The sequence below is a fragment of the Mugil cephalus genome, chromosome 8 (genome assembly GCF_022458985.1).
Source record: "Mugil cephalus isolate CIBA_MC_2020 chromosome 8, CIBA_Mcephalus_1.1, whole genome shotgun sequence".
NCBI lineage: Eukaryota > Metazoa > Chordata > Actinopteri > Mugiliformes > Mugilidae > Mugil > Mugil cephalus.
In genome coordinates, this window is record NC_061777.1 from 17163828 (window position 1) to 17187750 (window position 23923).

The 23923-nt window shown below is 39.9% G+C and overlaps 1 protein-coding gene across 18 annotated transcripts in view; it reads right to left on the bottom strand.

The window, feature by feature from the left end:
* The window catches only part of trpm3 (transient receptor potential cation channel, subfamily M, member 3), a 118787-nt gene that overhangs the window by 93397 nt on the left and 1467 nt on the right, over positions 1-23923 (bottom strand). For 4 of the 18 annotated variants that reach the window (XM_047592991.1, XM_047592984.1, XM_047592989.1 and 1 more), the window contains exon 1: positions 914-1651. The exons of 11 other annotated variants lie outside the window; for them this stretch is intronic. In XM_047592991.1, coding sequence (XP_047448947.1) covers positions 914-1003 — 90 coding nt within the window. In that variant the 5' untranslated portion in view covers positions 1004-1651. Of the gene's footprint in view, positions 1-913; positions 1653-23923 lie in introns of those variants that run through there. 3 more of the 18 variants (XM_047592981.1, XM_047592978.1, XM_047592990.1) reach the window with 2 other exon arrangements.

A 23923-nucleotide genomic window follows, 5' to 3' on the forward strand; every position in this document is an offset into this window, starting at 1 on the left:
CTCTGAACAGGTGTGAAACGTTTAGTTCGCCAACTAAACCGGGTGGCAAAATACACAGGATCAACAAAAAAAATCTTAACATCAAGGTCCATCGCTGAATTCATTTGAACACCTGTCTAATGTGCTCATTAGTCCTTTCTGCATCTTTTCAGTCCTGACCATCACCTCCACTTAAATGTTTCTGCTCACACATTTTCACAAATACTCTCACATCCCGCCTCTTTACTTCGACACCTTCCCTTTCTTTTTCCCACTCTGTCATTCCGTTTGCATACTCTCTTTATCTGTCGACATTTCATGTTTCCATATTTACCCTTTGTGTAATCCTCTTGCTATTTTAAGACTGGACCCCTAATATCCGCACTCACCCTTTCTTTCCATCTCTTACTGTCTGTCTTTTTTTTCTCTCAGTACATGACAATAATCTGTTATATCTCTTTTAACATACTTTTCTGTCACCTCCTCACCCAGTTCTCTATCACCCTCTCTCTATGTGCATCTCTGTAGCATCAAGCTCCCGCTCTTCCCCATCTCCATTTTTATCCTCCACTCTCTGCGCATCCCTATACTTCCAAACCTATAAGCTTCCCTATGAGAGGGTTGTGCTGCCAGCTTTGCCACACTTCTCTTCATTTTGAACATCATTATTTCCTCTATCCCATTTAATGAGTGCCCAACACCCAGTGATTTATGCACTAAGTACACACTAAGGAAATCAAAGATGAGGCATAACAGCTTCATTTTTTTTTCACCCCTCTTGCTACTTATCTTCCTTTGGAAAACAGCAAGATAACAGAAGAACCGCCTGACATATTTTACAACATCTCCCTGAGCATATATATTTTTTAGTCCTTTCCCACTCTCCCCTGTCTTGTCATCTTTTATTCATTTTATTTAATTATTTATCTTTTACCTTTAGCAGGCGTACAGATGGCAGGAAGGCTGCATGGCACAGTTTTCTGATGGTCCAGTTGAGTGGCCGTGGTGCGTCCAGCTGGTTCATGGTGTCCACTTTTCACGATGCAGCCACTGGTGCCCCAAGGTTTTTCCCGGCACCAGGATCAATGCTGCCCCACTAGGGGGGCAAAAATGGGAGAGGGTCTCCAACTCCAACTGCCGAAAAGCTTGCAAGTCCCAGGGCATGACCCTTGACGGACAACCATCAACCACTACCGCCACCACCTTGAAGCCTTTACTTCCCCAACCAAATGAAGCTCTCACCAGGGCAGCTCTGTGCCCTCTCGCCTCCCCCTTCCTGCCCTCTTCTCCTCTCTGGCTCAAACAGATCCAAAGAATCCAAGGCAAGTGAGACCTGGAGCACCAGGAGCATCTGGTTCCTCTTCCACCAGCAGCTGAGGTGTACTCAGCTCTGGCGCAAAAAAACCCAGAGTGTACAGTATTTTCCCAAAGAATGGAGCAGAGCGCAGCAATGCACAGCACAGATAAGAGCGGTTAGTGGGTGAGGGATGCAGGTAGAGAAAGAGAAGGAGAGAAAGAGAAGGAGGAGAGATGGAGATGTGAGGAGAGGAGAGACGAGCAGTGCAATGCAGTGCAGTGTGGCACAGAGGGGAGAGGAGAGGAGAGGAGAGGAAAGGAGAGCAGCGCAGAGCAGAGCGCATAAACGGAGCAGCCTGACAGGCAGTGGCTTAGATTTGAAGCTGCATGCACACCACTGTCTCCAAGATGAAAACAGGGAGAATAGAAGAGAGAGACGGAGACAGAGAGAGAGAGAGAGAGAGGAAGGGAGGGGGGGGCGGGGGGTGATAAAATAAAATCCAATACAACTGATGAACAAGCTGAAATTGAAAATATGGAGATAGGATGTAAGAGAAAAAGACTGCTTCCAGGCATGTGGAAAAGGGGATGAAGAACGAAGGCAAGATGGAGAGAATGAAAAGAAGGGAGAGATGTGATCAGATGTGAACTGGATGGTGGTCAAAAGGGAAATGCGTAAAGCAAAGTCAAAGCTGTGTCTTACAGTGAATTCAGATGGAGCTTGAAGATGGAAGCACATTAAACAACTTGGTGCTGTGGCACCGCAGAGGAGACCCGACCTACTTACAAATTTGCATGTCAGACATCATATTTATGCATAACAATCACTGAAGTGGTGAATTAATGCTGAAGACAGGATTGTTGGTGCGAGTGTAATTCTGCAGGAACACTTTTAATGGGCCCCAAGCACAGTGTGTTAAATAATACTAATTCATTACTTTTTTACCTCAGAGCGCCCTTTAACCTCTATAAAGCAAATTTACAGACTAAATAAATACCAGGAGTAAATGTAATGTATCAACAAACAGTTAATTAACTGGGGTAACATTAGTCCCAACAGAGACAGTTTTATACAGTTTGAAGACAGTCATAGCACTCCCACTGCTCCACAGAGTTTAGACACCATTGGGTCAAGGTCATCCTTCATTCGCAGCACAGTTTCCTGAGCAAATCCAGCAAGCTAGGAATGTTGGACTCCTGTTCGATCTGAGGTCACCTACATCTATATATCTGCCACTGGTTGGGTCCAGTGGTTGTAGTTTATTATGCATTTCTGCATCGACTATTTCAGAAGGTCTTTGTACCACTTAACAGCACTTGATGCACAAACCGTTCTTGTGCCATCTGAGAGCTGTGAGTAATGCATTTGTTTTGTTGGTGAGGTTTTTATCATTCCGTGGAAGTGGCTGATTGCAGAGGCGAGATGATGCATTTCTTGCTGGCAAAATCTGCTTCTGATCAGTGACCAGTGCCCCACAACCACGGAAACGTGTGGGTAAATATGTTCATGTGAGTTTGTATGCGGTTGTTGTCGCAGACCTTCTCGTTGGAAGTTATTTCATTCTGGGTTGGTTGTGCTGATTCCAAGTCCAGGGAGGTGTTGCTGGAGATATTGATGCCAAGATATGTGTAGCTGTATACTGCATTAAAATACTTCAGTGAGAATCTAGGAAGGGATACAAAGAAGATGGATAGTCTTGTTCATGCTGTGGAGCAGGATCTTGGCCTTGATGGTAAGGACGAGGGAGGCTGCTGTACGTAGTAGAGAAAGAACTGTTGCTAATTAACAGTTTGGGAAGATAATTTTGTTTTTGCTTGGAGTTCGGACGTGGTAAATCCTGCCAATAAGTCAGCACTAGCTACGCTGCATTCTTGTCACCATTAACTGGAAAGAGTTCAGGGGCCTCGCCATCACACAGGATAGCACCTGTCATCTCTTTGTGGAGGAGATGGATCATTTTCACACATTTCTCTAGGTAGCAGTACTTCAAGAGGATTTGCCAGAGAGTGTCTCGAGGGGATCCCAATGGAAAGTCTACAAGAGTAAAGTAGAGGGATAAACATTACACCCAGCGTTTTCCCTGTATCTGTCGGCACATCGAGAAAGCTGAAGCCCACATTGACTTTCTGGAAGCACCTCTTCTGTGAGGGAGTTGTTGGATATCTTACAATGTGGTTGTTTAAAGGTTAACTGATCATTCACGCTGTCTTGGGGCAAAAGGAGAACTGTATTTTGTAAAAGCTGCTATTGGTTCCCAAGACCATTCACAGCACTGTAGCAATCTGAAGCACATCAGCAATGACAAACCATATGAGCAAAAGAAAAAACAAAAGAACTTAAAATGAGTCATCTATTTTTGCTTCATCTATTTCTATTTCTGCTCTTCAACTGCTAATTATTGACACACAATAATCAAACACCCAGAAGCTTGCAGATATTTTTGCAACAGATTTGTCATGTTTGGACAGGCTAAAGAGTGATTCAGTGTGATCTTCTGATGTACAAATAAAAGCACAAAGCTTTCAGAGGTGTTGATGACAAAACAAGACACTTCCTGTTTGACACAGCACATTGTCATTGGTTAAAAATGGCCCAAATTATTCTCTTTATGCATCCAGCTGAATCAGGTCTCAGGATATTTCAAAGGTCTGTGTCCAAGGAAAATTGTAGCGGGCTGAGACAGTGAAAGAGAACAAAAGCAAGAAGTTTGCCTTGAGCTTTCATGAAGGGAAACTTGAAGGCACCTCAGTGATGGTGAAGCAAGACGTGCTGTCTCAGTTATAATGTAAGCGAAATAAAGAAAAATGTGATTTTTTTACCCTTAAAATGATGGCAAAACAACAGCTGCTGCAATGCAACACAAGTAAACAAAAGAAATGAATGGTCCACTTCCACGTCTAACCAGTTTTACAAGCAAGATACTAAAATACAGCAATAATTGTACAGAGCATGTAACTCTATTAGTAAATCGACTAATTACTCTCCTGAGATGTGACCTCATAGTTAGTAGATGTTTTGCTCTGAAAACTGAGCACTGACATTAACAGTGTTCACCCCAATGACCAGAGGCTCCCTTGAGGGCTGCTAAGACCTCTGCATGTCAGCTCTGTGTGTAGCAAGAGAAGGTGTGAGAGTGTCTTTTACCCCCTAACCCTCTCAGTTCACACTTCTGCTCCTCACCACACAAAACGGTTCAGCAGACGCACCAGCTCGGTGCGTCACTCTGCACTGCTGGCATCCTGACTCTAGATGGCAACCTTCTAATGCACAATACCCATCTCAGGCTCAGCCTCAAGCTTGACACACAATAATCCAGGAATTAAACTCAACCATCATCAAAATGTCAGCTACTTTTACTGCAACAAAACCTAGGGCCACTACCGTTTTATTACTAAATGCAAAATAACACTAGACACATGAGTTCAATTCAGCTTCATGCCCTGAAATAAAGGAAACATCCGTACTTCTACCAAAAGAGGGCACCTGTTCAACACACACACAACTGAGGCAGCCTTGTTTGTCCTATCCTCGCACTTTACGTGGCTACACTAATTATCACAACGTTAAAAGGTATTAAAGCTCTGGCAAAGAACAAGACCAGACAAGATGGGATTTAATTCTCTCACAGTGATTCATTTCTCCCAGTGGGAACTTAACTTGGCAGATGAGGGAAGCAATTTACTGTGAATTACTTAAGTGCTTCCAGCGCTGAGAGCGTGTATCAGATCATGAAGGCAACAAACAATAAATATCCTGAAATGTTTTGCTGCTAAGTTTTCAGATAGAGTGGGAAGAAGAAGTTTTATGTGGTAATTTATTTTAGAGTAAGTTACGATTAGGGGAATAACTTTTTTATATTGAGAAATCACAACAAGATATACTGTGGATTTAAAAAGAAGCATGTCATGGTTAATATCCCAACTAAAGGCGCATCTGCAATGCTTGTATATTTATGTAATATCGTTAAAAAAGTGTTAACATGTAGATATGCGCACTGGTGAACAATTCAATCACAGCCCACAACTTGTGTCGTGATTCTCCTGTTAAGCACGAGATACGATGTGTGAGCACATACATGTTGTAACAGGGAGTGGGTGTTCCGTGGGCCATTTATTCCCTGAAACATCTGGGCTACAGGTGGACCTTGTGACACGGCCCATCTGACTGTGACAGGTGTGAGAATGAAGCCCATTTCCACCTGTCATTCAGGCAAAGCCGGGAGCTGCTGAAAAGCTGCTCACTCATTGAAAAATGTGAATCCTCTCTGCTGGTGCTGCGCAAAGAAGTCTTGTGAAAGATCAGTGAGAAGCTGTTAGAGAGAATGAGACACGGTGGTAAAAAAAATTCTTATTAAATTTAACAACACTGTAATGAGAAAAAAGAAATACTGAACTTAGCCACCTGACACAGGCAAAAAGAGAGCAGGCCTGCACAGGTAGCTTGAAGCACATGAGGATCTACTACTGAAGGTTTCAGGATCGGTTAAACATGTTTATTTGTTTAAACTCGGAACAGAAAAGCAGCCATTTGACTCCCCTGACAGCTGTGATTCAGCTGATATGGAGGATCCTGCTGATTTAATTCCCATTTGCAGTGACTCACAACAGTTAATAGGTTAACTGTAATAACATTTTATGTAAGCACAGAGTTTTTTGTTGCAGCATTAGTCGTTCTTTCAGTATCAAGGTGGGACTGTGGGCCGTGATTAGTTGCTTAGCTCCCTTTTCATCAGTCATGACAAAAATAAAACCTCTGGGGTAATTGCGTCGACCAAAGAGACACAGGCAGACAATGACACCGTCTGTTATTCAGGGAAACAAGTGACTGAAGATGTGTGTTAACAAAGTTGTCCGGTGCAGATTGATGGAACCGAAAGTCTCAATCTAATTTGGCTTCCTCTCCCTCTTCTCTGTGTGATGCTAAAGCCCCGGAGGATTCTCAGTAAGTGACAGTTCAATATTTCCCACCCGTCTCACAAACACACATATGCACACACTCACGCGCACAAACACACAAGCTACCACCCCCTACTGCCTGTGCCCCGAAGAGGCAGGAAGACTTCTGCTGAGTCGGGTACACTCCTCCATCTGGAGAAAAGCAATGATTATTAGCCTGTGGGATTGAGTCACGTGCACACATAGGAACACACTCACATGTACATAATCTCAAAATGTGTTGTTTAACCTCAAGTGTTTTCTGCTGCTCTCCTTTGCTCACTACCAGTTGTCTTGTGTTGTCATTTTTCCCTTAATGCTCCCAATGCCCTACAGCAGTTTAACACTTGCTAAAAAGCCTCTACCTTTCTAAACTCAAATTAGAAAAAGTTGTCACATATTTCTTTTCACATTCCTAAAATTTGGCCTGCCTTTTTCTTCACTCACATTTAGCCTTAAGCAGCACTGCTAAATGTTATCAGCATGCACAAATAACTATTGACAAACATGGATGTAACAAAGTGAAAAGATGGTACTAATTAAAAAAAAAAAACTTGCAGAAATTGTTCACGTAGCAACCATTTAAACTATACTTTATCACTTCTTACAAAAATGTTGTTTCAGGTCATAAACACTGACACCACAAACTTTACCTGCCACATCACATTTATCTGGCCACATGTCCTAATGTGAGGAGACAATAAAGTACTCAGTTATTTATTTTATTCCTAAAATGTCACAACAAATTTAAAATTACATTTATTCTAGCAATTAAAAAGTGTCACAGATTGTACTCCATCACAGATTATGTAAATCACGAATGACATTTGAGACGACGATTTTCAGTCACGGTCCATTTAATATGCTGACATTCAAATGAAACTTGTGAACTTGTGGTCAGGTATATAAACCTGGTATTCAAGTGGAAATGTCAACTGTAAATTGTGACAAGATTACTGCTACATAGCTGCTGGCATCTAGAAGGTCAACAATTAGCTGATAATTATCAGGTTTTTAAAGTCGGGAATCTCAGCACATATATTAAGTTACTATCTGGGAAGTTAATATATGTGCGGAGATAGTAGTAAATCTTATCTACTACTAAAAACATCAGCAAACAACTCGTGAATGTCAATTTAGGAGGCTGTGAATACCTAAAGAGGGCACCATGTATGAGGAGTTTACTTGTGAACATGGTAAACTCAAGAGACTACAAAGCACAGTCTGCTTTATGTGCATCACCACATGGGATCTGACAGATCTCTACAGGACTGGTACATCGTGTCCTTGGGTTATTTATCAGATCTATCCCTTGCCCCTTGTTGATGGTCACTTATGCTCCCAAAAAACAGCGACGCTGACAGCTGATATGCCAACAGCTTATACTGTGGCAGGCTTCAGTTTCAGTCAGAGCTTCAAGGATCTACTGCTCATGTTTTCAGAGGGTTGCAGAGAACATGTCTCAGCAGGGCAGAACTGCTTTCATGACATGTGAAGGACGGACAGCATGTGAGACAGGGGTGGTCGTGGTGTTTTGGCTCATTGGTGTACATTTTACAAGTAGCTCATTGAAACCATTTCCCTGTGGCATCTCACCATCTAGCAGTCACACCCTTTGCAAAAATAACTCCTGAATGTTATCTTTAGCTTTGTATCAATGTCCATCATCTATGCTGGGGAGCTAATGCCAAGAGTAAAATGTCCGGTAAGAGACACAAATGTGACGCTAATAGGACAGGGGTGGAAGGTAAGAGGACAGGTGAAAAGCACCATTTATATGGGAATTAATTTTTTTTGCTGTGGACAGGTGTGACAGAGATTCAATATGACAGGGGTTGCTGAATGCCGGATGAGAGTGAAGAGACTGACAGAAGTATAGGAAAAGATTGGATTAAAAGTTAAATGTTGAAAGTTTGGAGTTGTGAGGAGCAATAAAGACTTAAACAGCCTTACTTCCACATCAAGTCAAAGTTTAAGTTTAGCTCATATTATGTCATATTATGCTGTGAGGAAGTAAGAAATGGAACAGCAAGAGTTGTACGCCTTTTCTTTATAGCAGAAATTATTTATGTGGCATTTGGCATTTCCCCATAACAGAAAGTAATAAACACACAAATATATCCGGCTACATATGAGGACAAGCATTATTGGATTCATGGTTGTGCCTAGTTGTCTCATCGTACACCCTAAATGACTAACAAATCTAATACAGCTTTCATTAAGTGATCAGCTTAAGCACTAATATGAGGGAAAAAGTGACTACATTTGCCCAGAAGCTTTGCTCTGTTTTTACACATCACTCACTAAATGGGAGTAAATCGAAGTAATTCCCTTTGGCATCATAAACGTTTTAGATGTGTGAAGGTTAAAATCGAGTTTGCAACGGATAAGGCAATTACAGTGAATTGTGCAGCATATTTGGCCTTTGTGTAGGTATATGTAAATTAAATGGCAGCATTCATTTGTATGGGTGCATCAGGAGTTTTATTTGAGCTTATCTTCATCTGTGGCTAAAAAACATCTTCAAACTGCCCAGAAATGAGAAGGACATAAACAGCACACAGCATGGTGCAATTATGGGAACCCTGTCCCTGTAATTGGCAATGAATAATGTACAATAACTACTGGTGGTCTTTGGAGAGGGAATAAATTTGTAGTAAGGCAATATGCCAACGAGTCTGTGAACCGCACGCATAGATTCAAATAACGATCTGCTGACAATTTACTATGAATGATAATGTCCATAGTTCAGTGGTTAGCCTTTAAGCACTGAAGGTGCACCGGTAAAAAAAAAAAGATTATTTATATTGTTTATGAAGGAAATGAACTAGTAAACTAGAACCTCTGCGTCTCAATTTATGACGCTCATTAAATAAACACTGCCTGGCCAAAAAAAATAAAAAAGTCGCCACCTGGATTTAACTAAGCACATACAGTAGGTACGAGCCTCCTATTGGATATTTACTGCATGGACGATTATCTTTCAGCTGGCAACAAGTTATTTAACCCCAACTGATGGAATGAGGAGCTTCTCATTTCTTAAACAACCATGTGTAAACACACATCCTGTAATCATGGAAAAGATGTTAATCTGTTTGAGAAGGGACAAATCACTAGCATATATCAAGCAGAGAAAACAATAAGATTGTAACTACTAAAATGGGGTAAAGAACCATCCAACACATTATTAAAAACTGGAAGGATACTAGGGAACCATTGTCTTTGAGGAAGAAATGTGGTCAGAGAAAAAACAGTAGAAATCAGGGCTATGTTTAATAGCAAAGTAGGAGCATTTCCATACGTACAAAGTGAAGAGAACTCAAAGGATGAACAGCTGTGCAGCCTGAAGGAAACCACTAATCAGTGAGGCTAACCGGTAAAAAAAGGCTTCAGTTTGCTAGGGAGCATAACGACTGGACTCTGGACCAATGGAAGGAGGTCATGTGGTCAGATTTACCCTGTTCAAGAGGGACAGGGCATCATGGTAGGAAGAGAGACAGGTCAAGTAACCCATCATGTTTAGTGTCTACTGAACAAGCCTGTGGGGGCAGTGCTATGATCTGGTGTTGTTGCAGTTGCTCAGGTCTAGGTTCAGCAACAAAGGTGATACAACGAACAGACACAATCAAAAACAATCTTTTGTTTTTTGGCCAGGCAGTGTAGTTGCACATTATGTGATATTTTTCTGCTGGAGCTCTCGTCAGTTTTGCTACTGTAGCGTGATACAGATGTCCAATGAACGACAATATAGTGATTTTACAGTGTACTTAAAATATTCAAATACATGAAAAGGACACTAATTTACATCAGTAACAACATGTAACAACTTTAGCACCGTTTCTAAGTAAATATAATACACTGTGTGCCTGATGTGTCTCTGCATAAACTACTAGTGTGCAGACAATGCAGAGTACGTTTGCGTGCATGTTTTTTTTTTTAATTTCATTTATTACTTCTAACTTGTTTCTTGTGTTTTTGAGCTACTGTAATAAAATGACTACCCCCGTAGGGATGATAGAACCTTTATCGTATATATTTCAGCCTTGTGCTCATCTGTCTTCATGAGTAAACTTCTAATGAACAGCGTCCTCTTGTGGTATTCACAACCTTGTATGTGGAACTTTTTGGAAAGGTCACACGTTGTGACTTTTATATACTGTGTATGGTTGTCACATGTTTACTAGTTTTCAGAAATGTCAGACGGAGATGGTAACTTAATGTATTTTAACTAAGTCATACACAGTTTCTTCATAATATAATATGTCCAAGGACAATTATGATATTCCCAACGGCCTTATCATTTGATTATACCTTGGCATTTCCTACATTGAATTACCTAGTTATTAGGTTAAACTGTTTGCCTCTGCGGCCCCCAGATGCCAACAGTTGCCTAGAGACTTACAGCTGATGTTGCCACTTAAACATGAAGCACTGTGTTTAGACAGATTCCCATGTTGCAACCACAAGCTCACAAGTTCCAGTTGAAGGCAGCATATACTTAACACATTTTGACTAAATTCATCCTAATAGATGGGTGGATGAATATGAAAACGATTTGTGAAAGAACCCACAATCGATCAATGAGAAGAGAAAGTGGTACAGATCTAACATTTTTGCCTTCAGGCCTTTTGAAAAGTACTATTAGTGAAGAGTTTTTGTTTTGTTCGATGAAGCGGACAAGTGTGACAGGAGAACAACTGTGCAGTCTGAGAAAGACTGAGAGGAAAGGATCAGAGAGAGGAGTGTGAAGGCAAAGATTGACAATGAGAGAATGGACTGAGAAAAATGATAATGGCATGGTAGAGAGAGAAAGGAAAGGAGCCAGCAGTTTAAGATAAACGTTGTGCTACAGTCATTCTATATATATTTTATCCTTTTGCATAATGTGTCTGCATTAAAGAGTGATTTGAAACAGCTTATTAAGTTTTCCATATGAATCTGTCAGCAAACATTCAGCTGAAAACGATATTGTGTATTTTATAAGCAACATTAACTACACAATGACTTTATTGTCATTATATTGAGAGTTAGACACAAACATAACAAAATTGTATTTACCTGAGATATTTATGACAATAATCTAAGCCATTTAAAATAAGGAAACGATGAGAAGTAATATAGTTCAGTATGCTGCAATAGCTTCCAGCCTCAAGTCCTACTTCCTCATTAGCTGGTATTTGGTGAGTGGTTCATTAGGAATGACACATTTCTCTCTACGTTGGTTTACCTTTTGTTTCTTATTCTAGCATGCACTCGCTCAAACACACACTACAAAGTGACTGTTTTACTGTCTGCCTAGTTGATTTAAGTCAATATGATAAATTTACTTTATTTAAAAAAAAAAGAAATCTTGTGTGGTCTCAACATTTTTGTTCTTCCTTTGATACGGGTTGTGACAATGCATCAAATCAGATATTTTGAAACTTCAACAAATTCTTTTCGGAGCACAAATATAAGTGCAAGTCATGTTTAGTACACTTGTTGGTAGTGGAGAACACGATTTCCCTTCCAGAGCGTGCATGTCATGGAAATACAGCAGCCAACCCAGATGCTGAATGTGATTAAAAGAATACAGGTTTTCCAATCTACAGCGCTAACTCTAAAGATAAGGGTGGAGTGAAGTTGCACGACCTAGGAAATGATAACTGTACTACAGTGGACAGCAATGCAATGTCTATATGTGCCTCAGGATAAAAATAAGATTTCCCCCAAAACTGCTGCACCCTATTACCCGATTATCTAGCTTATAGTGGAGTTATTATTGCCAGCGGTGAGGAAATTGACACCAGAAGAAAAGAAAACCATCAGAAAGCTTTCAAATATGTGGACCAAGTGCTGGGCTACTTTATCTGAATACCACCATCTACTGTTTCAGTATCAGCTCTGTAAGTCAGGATTCACAAACTGTGGAGATGATGCAGAAGATGTAAACCAGAGATTTCATCATTAGTTCAACAATTTATTGTTAGTTGTTGTTTATCTAATCATTAACTTTTTTATATATTTACAAGAAAGAGGAAAAAAAAACGTCTTTGGTCAAAGCACCTTATGAAGTTTTATTGTGACTTCATGTCGTGGTTGGTTTAAGATACTTTTAGTTTCATACCAAGTACAGAACGTAAACATGAGCAGACAGCAGTGGTCTGCAGAAGAAGTGGTCTGCATATCATCATTTCATACAACATGTAATGTGGCGCAGCCTCTTTCTCTCCAGCGTAACTCTCTCTCATTCTCACTCGCTCTCTTGAGACAGCAGATCAGTATAGTGGCCCTTTGTGATAATACCTGAAGCCCACAAGACCCTGTCAGTCGCAGTGCTCAAAGCAGAGATAGAGCGCACGCACTTACCCACACAAAGAAATCTATAAATGCCAGATTAGCTTTAGTGCTGCCAGATCTAATCTTCTGATTCAACAGAGCAACGCAGCCACGGCTCAGTGTCACAAGCCAGTATAATGAACAGTCACTCATTTTTACCACCATATTGCCAAGTAGACTACCATCTAAAGCCCAAGCCCTTCTCTAGCACTAACTATAGACTTTTAATAACAATAAAGAATTCAATCAATGACCATGATACGAAACCTTTAATGAAATTTTCACAAACTGAACAAAATTCAGAGGCACATGTAAGCTCTTTATTAAAAGACCCCCTTCACTTTACTTTCCTTAAACCTGGTAATATTAAGTAATGAATCTGATGAAATAGTTTCCCTTTGGATGTTTAGGAGTTAGGATTAGTGTAGCTCAAGTCAGTTGTATCTAAAAGCTTGTGTGTTTGATGTAGCTTCAAATGGTTTCATATCTGACGCAGGCATTTCAGTGTGTCTGCGTGTTCTCCCTGTGTCTGTGTGAGTTCTCTCCAGGTACTCTGGCTTCCTCCCACCCTCCTAGCACATGCTCGTTAGGTTCACTGGTGAGTCTAAATTGGCCGTAGGTGTGATTGTGTGTTTGAGTGGTTGTCGACCTGTCTAGGGTGTACCCCGCTTCTCACTCAACGGCAGCTGGGGCAGGCTCCAGCGCCGCGCGACCCTCTAGAGGACACGCAGTTATAGAATGAATTAATTTTATTTTTTGATAATTTCGAACAGGTACAAAAATATGTAGAAGACGCAGCAGGTGAGAATGAGATGTGGGCTGAATTGTGTGGATGGAACCAGTGATGTGAAACAGTGGACAGTACAACTAATGGGTCAAGTCCTTCCATTTTGTCCCTCTGTCTCTAAAATGAGCCTCGGCAGCGTGTGAAAACAAAATGCCACACTCCCCTGACATAAACACTGCATTAGCCGTTGAGAACCTTCACGTTGCCGTAGCAACATAGTCATAGTGTAATTACCGTCTTGCGGGACTGAGTAATAAAGCTAGACCTACAGCCCGGCGGCCCCGGGGCCCCTGATAATGGCTTTTATGGCAATTGTTATTGCCACCTCGCTACACCAGGAAATACATATGAGGATTCGCTCAGCCTCAAAGCCCAGAGCTGATGGCATCAGACAGAAGAGCTTCAAAGCCACAGTTCAAAGTGAGGGTGTAACACAGGTTTCAGATCAACACATCTCTATTCGAAGATGTTTAAATGAACACGGATAAAAAAATATATCGACATTAACATAAAAGAGACTGAGGTCCGCATTAAAGTTGTGCCCGATTCTCGATTGGCAACAGGTTTGTGGAAGAAGATGAGTGACAACTGAATTCTTTCTGCCTAATTTGCGCTCCGTCAGATATAAATATCAAACAACCAGAGAAATGTTAGAATTCCTTTTGGGGCATAAGCATATAAAATATATTATTACGTTTCAGCTTCACTGATAACAAGATAAGATTTGTCAGCTCAGCAGGAGACATCGACTGTCAGATTACATTTAATAGGCTGTAACTAATATGAACAATGTTTGAAATGTTGGGGAATTAGTTTAAAATCTGTGCTGAGGCCAGGTTCAAGTTAGTTTGATACTCACCAGATACACTAAGAATTTTTGCAGAGTTAAAGTTGCCAACTGATCTTTTATCACATAGTTTTGTTTGTGCCAATGTATTCACAGCAGGGTGAGCACTACCCATCTCCACTAAGCAATCCCTGTGAGAAACCCTGAATACTGATGATCAATACTAAGATGTAGACGCTGTAGAGATCTCATGGTCCAGTTCATGAAATCAATACATAGCCCCAAACCCTGTAAGGAGAAATGGAAATTAAAATAATAATAATGTTTTTCAGCCTACAAAAAAAGTAATTTAATGCGAGCTGCCTAATGGAAGCTGTTTTGTTTGAGGCATGACTGAGCATCTCCGAAACATTTCTATCTCCATCTCTTTCCACTTCTGTTCCTCTTCTCCTCTATGTCTCAGCGAGGATAAATTAGCGGAAGGAATTTGGAGTGAGGCTGCTTAGAGGAGGGTTTAAAAAAAACCTTTGATCAGGACCCATGCCAGTAATCTGACAAATCCATACGGGGAGAAACTCAAATCATGCTTTTCTTGGTTGTAGAGGTTATATATTGCTTTAGTAACCATTCCTTTTGTATAAATATTTTACTACAGCCTTTCCTGACATTATGAACACAAGTACCTCTAGTTTCTGGTTTAAGTAATTCTTAAAATCTTAGACCATTACCTTTCTTCTGGTTATCTGGTTTTTAGACGTTTTAGCCAACATGGCTGTTTTTAATTAGGTTTCCTTTCTGTGCTCATGTTGCTCTGTGTGTGTGCACCGTACATGTGTCACAGCTGTGGAGTAGATAAGGAACCCCTGAAGATGCTAGTTTTTAATCCTGCACTCCACGTAGAGCAGATTTCACTTCACATTTCTTTCACTTGAAAATGTGCATGTACAAGTGATTTCACCCCTGTATTCCTGCCACTCAGGATCAGTGCACTGGCCTGGGAAACAAAGAACATAATGTGAGGACAAAGTGAACTAAGGACAATAGCAAACTTCAATCGTTTTTCGCTGTGAAAAGAAAAACAAAAAAAGATCTTCATTAGCACCCCATGGTGTTGCTGTACAGTTTATATCAACAAATGATCCAAAAGCCTTGCACAGGATTATAGAGCTGTCATAGTACCTCCGCCTTTCATAAAAACCAATGGAGAGAAGAGAGGGGAGGAAAGGATGAGGAGACTATCTAACAGAAAGAAGATAAATAATAGCCCAATTAAACCTAGATCTAAACACCGGTCTCTTGTAAATGTAAATATTTCTTGACACCATGTTCTCGTCTGCATGACATTTTCATTACGTGGTATTTCATCTACAGAAAAAGCTCCCTTTTATTTTTACCATTTTAGACAAAGGCAGACAGTGCAGGGAAACTCACCAATAGTTCAGAGGTACTAAGTGGGCTTTAGCGAAAAAGAGTCAACCTGAGTCAAACGGTAGCAACGATGATGAGTAGTTTTAAGGTCAGAAAACGCCTTCCGTCGTGCAGAGAGGTAAGTTGCGGAATCAGTGCCACAGCAACAAAAGTATGCCATGTGACCTTATCAAAGCCTGTCCTCCTGTTTCCTTTTCCCTCTCTTTTCCTTTTCATGGCCAGAGTTCATTTTGCCCTTTCAATTCCCCAGCCAGAAAAGTTCACCATCCACATCATGGCTCTGAATGGTATCTAGGGAGAAGATCTTTTTAGTTAAGCTTCAAAAAGAAAAGGTTTGTGCTACACCCAACAATGTGTGTAAGGGAGATGGCGAAAGATGGGATAAGTAAGTAAGTAATTTTTTTCAAGTACTCTAGTTCTTATCCTCAGACTCTTGAAAAGGACCTGCACAATGAGTACACCTCTGCAACTACAGGGTTAATTTGTAATCATTTGTGTCGTGATAATAGTAACACTTCTATGTTTACTGCAGATCAGGACACGATGTTACTGAACAACTGAAGATGGAACTTATATAATATCTGATTTCTGCCTTTTAGCAATAATGTTGCTTTGGGATAATTCATCAGCATGCCCCAAATCCTCTACAAAAACCATGTAGCAGCGTAGGTTAGCATGTTCTTACACGGTGTTTGTTCACAGATGTGTAATGCCGCCTCTAATGGGGCTCTTTGTGTCTCTGAGTTAGCCGTGGGTCTAACTTAAAAAGGTGGTAAAATCTGTTTTAAAAAGAAAATGTTGAACTTTTTACTGCACTATATATCCTTGACAGTTTTAGTCCCTCGTATACTTTAAAAAAGAGACTTATAAGATAATAAATAAATAAATAAAACACATTTTTTAAGTTTAAATACTTTTTCCAAACTTTTTTGCTTTTGAGGTCTTATAAAAAAGCAGGGTGACATATTGAATAGTCTCCATTGTACGAGTTGCCAACAGCTCCATCAAAAGGTACTTCTTGTTTGTTTGTTTTTTTAATTTAAACTTCTTCTATGGTTGAATTTCAATAAATGTTTAACTGAGAAATTGCCCAAATCTAAAAAAGACATCCTTGATGAATTGTGTTGTTGCTTCTGTTTTCTGTCTCTAAATTGTCCCATGACTCATTAGATTTATCTGATGGTTCACTCTATTGCAGACAGCGAGAACAATGTCACACAATAATTTTCCAGCGTTTATTTAACCAAGACATATGAAAGACAGAAAGACGATAATAATAAATCATCAGAGAAGAGGTATTCTTACATGGCATCATTAGTACTATTACGCAAGAGGAATATGATTGATATGATATTCAAGAGAAATAATACGTTTTCCACAAGAAAAAAAGTTATAATGAGCCACTTTCATTTGTAACACATAACATCCTTAGACATCTCAAAACTACTGTGCCTCTCACACTGAATCTTCTCACACTTAAAGCTCCATCTGTATCACGCACTCACTCTCCACCTCTGTCTCACATACACAAACAGAGCTGCTTTCATCCTCCCATAAGATGCTTTGTCTCCTCAGAACATTCTCCCACTAACTAACACCTCCCACCGTCTTCAGCGCTTAAACAAAGTCTACATGATACTTCGGGCTGTTTCCAAGCTACTGTTGCTACGGATGTCAGTCAACACCCTCACATTCACACACACACACGCACACACACACACACCCACACACACACACACACCATCACTGCCATCAAATACCTAGCTTATTTGTACTTCCACTCTGCCACCGAAATAAGTTTTAAGCAGATTAAATATGTCGAGGACTTAGCTGTACTGGCAGGCTGCCGGCCCAGCCTTGGATTGATTGTGACTCTGCTAACACCAAGTGAAGTAAAGGTCTCAAGTGTGGTATATTCTGATGGACAGGCAAATTACTGACATGTGCAAAACAATTAAAAGAAGCTCTGAAATGAAACAGAACTATTTTCACATTCCTTGTTTTGCTGCAGGTATTAAACTCTTGGTTTATTCATTGCTGTGGTTATAAAGCACAGCGGGGACTGATGTGCTCACCACATCTGTCTCTGTCTGTCTTGCTGTCACCCACTGGCCTTTCTCCAGATGGCGTTCTTATTTCCCTCTTCCCGTTGCTACTTAATTCTTCGTTAATTGGTATGAGACACACCACAACAGGACAATGATGAACGGTGCCTCTAAAACTATGTATTTGGGCAGAAAATGTTGCTTTTATAATTAGCATAGTTGTGAAGTTGTAATTTAGAGCTACAAGGGATTACTCTGGCGATGTAACATCATCAAAGGTTTTTGATGTTATGCTGAACACAGGATTTTCATTATAAACAACGATACCACAGTGAAAATAGGTTCTGGTGGAAGGCTTGTGATCAGCAAAAAAACGGAAAAGATAGCAAGTTCAGAAAAAAAGAAAGCTGTTAAGAGACTGGCAAACTTAAACAGAAACAAGAGAAAGTTTTACTAAGACAATAATAGTATTAGTAGGTTTCAAACAAATGCCATTACCAGACCATCTGTACTATCCACCCTCTTTCACACTTGGTTTTAGCACTACCTTGCAGTGGCTAGCCACATTTCCCACGTATGTAAGTAAAGAAGCTATTGTTAGCCTATCAAACAAAAGTGAGATCACACACACATTAATGTCGGACTAATAAATGCATGCTCAGTAATTTTTTTTTTTTTAATCTTAGTGCCCCCCTTTTAGGAAGAGCCACAAGGGGGCAGTATGAGCAGCATCGCAGAAATAAACAATTTAACTAATTATATTATAAGAAATACATAGTTTTATTAATTTATTGTTGAATATTGAGAACAAGAGAGTAAGTAAAAAAAGGAGAGCAGAATTTTATTTATTAATTGATTTTTATTTATTTATTTTTTTTGCAAAGACCTACACTGAAATTCAGTCAATGCTGTCTCATGTTTGGTTTGTGTAGAGTACTGTCAGGTGAACTGAGAAAACAATCAGAAGTCTTCTCTTTTATTCAAACACTAGACTAATTATCTATGCAGTTGTTATTTCATTCATAGCGACCAATACTTTGAAAACACTTCCACACTTTAATTTTCCAGAATTTCAAAATCTCACAAACAATGAGTTATTTCCCCGAAGAAACTTGAGACAATTCTGTCTATCAGTATAGTCTGTTGTTGTTCTGCAAAACTAAAATGGGAACATTAAATGATATTGTTACTAAAAAAAAACAAAAAAAAAAAAACTAGTACTTGCATGATAGGACTGGGTATCCCCCAGTAATGTGAGCTCTTCTCGCTACTCTCCTACCCAACAATGGCTATGTCAGAGGTTTTACCCTTGTACACTAGTTGTGTGTTTTTGGAACTGCGTACAGCTAAGTACATGTCACTGAAACCAGAGGTAAATGAAAGAGCATAAAGTCAGTCTTGTCGTAGGAGAGATATTCTGTCTAATAAACGAATCCTTCAGCTACGTTTTGTTTTACTTGATGATACTATCATTACTATTATTATACTATATTATTGCAGGATGCTATGTTGTCAGTCAGCGCTACAATGTTCAATGTTCATCTTCATCTATAACAATAGAGACATAGAGACGTTAACACACTTTGTGTGCTAATGTTTTTCAGAGCTGAAATTAGTTGAAAATGAATCATTTGCCTGCTCTTTCAACTGAGCAGCAAAAGAACAAAAGCCAACCTTTTTACTATATCTGACAGAAAACACTTTTAACTGCGCGAGCCACTGATCTTCGTTCAAAAAGCGTTTCTCCAAAAAGCACAGTGCTTAACCCTGCTCCGTTTCCATAGGAACTGACAAAACTCTTTGATTCTTTGCGACCTCTAGCTCGTGAAGTAATATCACACTTGGGTTCATTATAATGAGAATCCAACGCAAGCATTCACACATTCTCAGTTTTGTTTCCCTAGGGCGCAGAACATTCGAAAAGAACAAATTGATTTTTTAACAAAACTGATCCTGTTCACCTTCATGTAGTGAAGCTGCTTACTTTAGGTTCAAAAGGTTGTTTCCCAAATTTATAAAAAAAAACTACTAAATAAAACCATTTGTCCCTTGAGAAAGCATGACCATACTCCTTAAGTATCAAGTACTTGGAGCATGGCCATTATTAACAGGATATACAACACCTATGACCACTCGAGTACCAACGGGCTATGTATGATAAATTCAGTCTGTCATACAGTCAGTCCTTTGGGGCTTCTAGCAGCCAGTGGCTATTCCACTTTGTGCGCTGGTTATTGTTTACAGTTCGACTAGCAACCTCATACATGAGAATGTATTTGGAGTTGAGCAATGAGTCTTACAACTGCCCTGTTTACACTTGGTTAATAGTTTAAAACCACACACTTTAGGCATTTAGCCACGCATAATGTTCACCCACATATAACTGAAGCCCACTTAAACTCGAATGGTCATAGCTACAAACAAACTATAAACCAAAACAGAAAGCATCCAAAGATCATGTTTGGAAATTCTGAATATTCATTTAAATATGTCTGTTTATAGAGATTATGCCCTGATAGATGCACCCGTGTGAACTTAAGGAGAACAGACTTAGAGTGGTGTGAAAAAGTGTTTACCTCCTTCCTGATTTCTTTTTTTTTGCATATTTGCCACACTTAAATGTTTCAGATCTTCAAAGAAATTTAAATATTAGTCAGAGATAACACGAGTAAACACAAAATGCGGGTTTTTATTATTAAGGTAAAACAAACTAACATGGCGCTATGTGAAAAAGTGATTGCCCCCTAAACCTAATAACTGATTGTGTCACCCTTAGCAGCAACAACTGCAATCAAGCGTTTGCGATAATTTGCAAAATGTCTTTTCCAGCACGGTGGAGGAATTTTGGCCCACTCATCTTTGCAGAATTGTTGCAATTCAGCCACATAGGAGGGTTTCCACCATCAAAAGTTGTTTTCCCTTTACAAGAAAATAAAAATAATAAAAACCTTAATGTAAAAGCTGCATTTTGTGTTTACTTGTGTTGAATTCCAACGCACAGAGGAATTTTAAACACAACTTCTGATCTTGATACACAAAGCGGTTTTGTGTTCTTTGGTCGCCAAGCATTCGTGGCCCTATTTTTTCCGGAGCGTTTCACACAGTAGCAAGTCTGAACCCTAACGCTGTATTTTTGTCAAACAAAGTGGTGCACACAAAGCAAAACAGAAGTGACAAAAGGATTTTCTTATTTCATCTGATTTTTATCTAATCTGAACATTCAAATACACAAACATTTTCACAACATGTTAAAGTCCTGAATGAATTGAGTCAGTTTATTGACTCATGAGTCATGATTCTTTGTCTATATTACCTTCACACTTTTTTTCCCCACAATGAAATAGATCATTTTCCTGTTTCACATCAGTGGCTTCTATTAGGATTTCCACACAACCTCAGTGTCAGTAAAAAGAATCTAGTTTCTCATCACTAGAATAAACCGCAGACCAACTGATGAGCATGATTCAGGAGAGACCTGCTCTGTACAATAGTCTTAGCTCCCCACCTAGTAGTAGCTCTTACAGTTTCACACAAGACTTGTTTTTTCTTTTACACCAGCACAGATCACAAGAACCAGCTGGCTGTTGGATGTAGTTTTTGAGCTGTGTTCAAGTGCACATTTTTGGCCCTGATACTAGGCTGTCATTGCCCGTAGCTCTTTAATATCAGTTTGGTATGTCCATACCTTTAAAGGAGTTGGCCAAAAAAATCATCAAAGCTACACAAGTGGATCTCCCAGAAGGAAAACAAACCAAAGCAGAAGCTGCCCACTGAACCCAGGGAGAACATTACAATCTTAGAAGACAATCACATCACATTAATAAGGCAGAGCTGTTAATTACTAGGGACACAATAAACTGGCCACACTAGCTAAACTAGGCAAAAGTGCGACCACTGAGCGGACTTGGGTTTACTTGAATAACTATTAATCTATTGCTGTTATATTGCTGTTGTATTGTTGTATTGTATTTACTGAAAATTAGCAGTTTTGCTATAACCCAGCGTATTTACAACAGTATTCTCCAATATTGTTGTTCATCAATGTACTCTGTCCCTACCCATAAATTTATCTTATCCTATCTTCATCATGGCAGTATGCAAATTTGCAAACATGTGACTGGATACCTAAAATACACTAAAAGATGCAGAAACTCTCTATTTATTTCTTATTTAAAGGCAAAGTAATTTATGATTGACATTATTTGTCCAAATTCACCCCCCCCCCCCTCCATGACAGTATTTTTCCACCCACCACAGGACATTTTATGAAGTGTCCCTATTGGTTACTCTAAGTTGTCGATGTGTATTCACGTCCCATTGCTCAATGGGAGACTTCTCCATTTTACAGCGACTGGAGATGTTAGTGTCAAAGTCGGGCACAATCTGTACTGGTCTGATAAACGGAAAAAACATCCGGACGTCTTTTTTTCACGCTGAAAAACAAAAAAGATTAAATTAAAAGTATTTAAAATGTAGCTGTTATGAATTTACTTAAGGGTCATTTGACGAAATGCTGCTGCAACCCTTTAACGCTGCCGAAAAGCCCCGTGGCGACCCGGGATAATGCAGGATTTTTGTGCAATGTGAAAGGGGCTTTAGTGTGACAAGCTCGCTGCGCCTTCTGTTTTAAAGTGAATCAGACTGACAGCTTGTTGCTGTGGTCAAAGGCTATTTCATGTTTGGTGTAACTTTTAATTAGTTATTTCTTTATCCGAACATGAGAGCAATTTGGGGGAAAACACAGTGATGTGCAATGTGCCTGATCAATGCAACTAAAGTCCTATGAGGAAATGAGACAAATGGCTATGGGAGCTTTGATGTCATGCTTCAGTGCCAGAGGCGATCGCAAGGGGGGAAAATGTGTCTTCAAGACCATCGAGGTCCCACTGTGACATGCGATGAGACTCATTACATCAGGGTGATGGTGTGAGCTGCAAGGCTTTGACGCTACCAGCCCATTTCGAATGTCCTCAGTCCTCATGACATACTGGTTCACATCTTTAAACTCACACAGAACCAAGCACACAAAACACACAGAAACAGACACAAGCAATGTGAACCAGAAAATAACACTTCCATTTCCTGCATTTGTCTAGCTGTACTGAGCAGAAGGTCTCTGTGATCCACAGATGGCTTGATCAACTGCAGGGCATTCGCATTGCAATGAAGAATAGCATGAACTGACACACACACATCAAACACTCTCAAAGCTTTACACATACAAAGAAGGGAAGATCCGAAAAGAAGAAAACTGTTGTGTTGAAACAATAACTAAGCCTATGAAATAACATGTTCGCAATTCCTAACCCCTGCAATAAAATACAGACTTCCACCGTGGATTCAAAGAAACAGTCCCAAATACTGAGTGATTAACTGAATTCTCCTCTCTTTTTCTATCCTCCTATTTCTACACACCTCTCATTCACTCTGCTCTGTTGGATGCTTAAAGTGCCAGCTGAGTAATTCTCCATCTCTCATAGATTTTCTTTTTCAAGATATCACTCATTCAGTTAGTCACACAATGCAACGTTCAAATTTCCCCCAGTAACACACACACACACACACACACACACATACACACATACCTGGTCATTATAAATGACAAATTCAAAGTGTCTAATGATTTGAAGCAAGCAGTGGTGTTCCAGTAGTACAATATATCTAAGCAACATAAATCCCAGAGGACCAAGCTTAGCCTCCTTTTGTGCATGCAGACATAAACACAGGCAAGAGAAAACATATTGTTCTTCTGTTAGAAAATATATTACATTTGGGTTTTTTTTAAATCCCACAAATTTGTCTGGGAGCCCACTGTCTTGCAGGTCACATTGCTAGAAAGAAACAATCCCTTTGAGACATTTATTTCAGAATATGAGTGCACCACTAAACAGCACTGGTTACTGGGGCACAACAGAAAAACCTCAGAGATGGATCTCAGTACTCCATCCGTTCATATCTCTGTCTCCCACACATCTCCCAGCTCAGATACTGCTGCCAAATATCACCCCACAGATTGGCTGTGTGATAGTCCAACAGCAAGCAGACAGCTTTAGTTATTCTGACCTTGATCCATAAACATCAGTGAAGTTCTATATTTCAAAAATAGAGTGGACAGGAACCCAGAACCACCAGGTCCATATGGCACTTAAGTTGTGTCACTGCTGCAGAAAATGTCTGACCAGTCTGACAGAAGCTGCAAGAAAAGTAATGATATGCGAAGTGAAATAACGCAAAAAGAAACAAAAGGAAGTCTGAGTGTATGTGCGCACGCAGGTTTCAAAATCAACTGTCCCTCACTATTTTAACCAACTGTGACCACTGTGTCCAACGTATCATGTACAAGTCTTG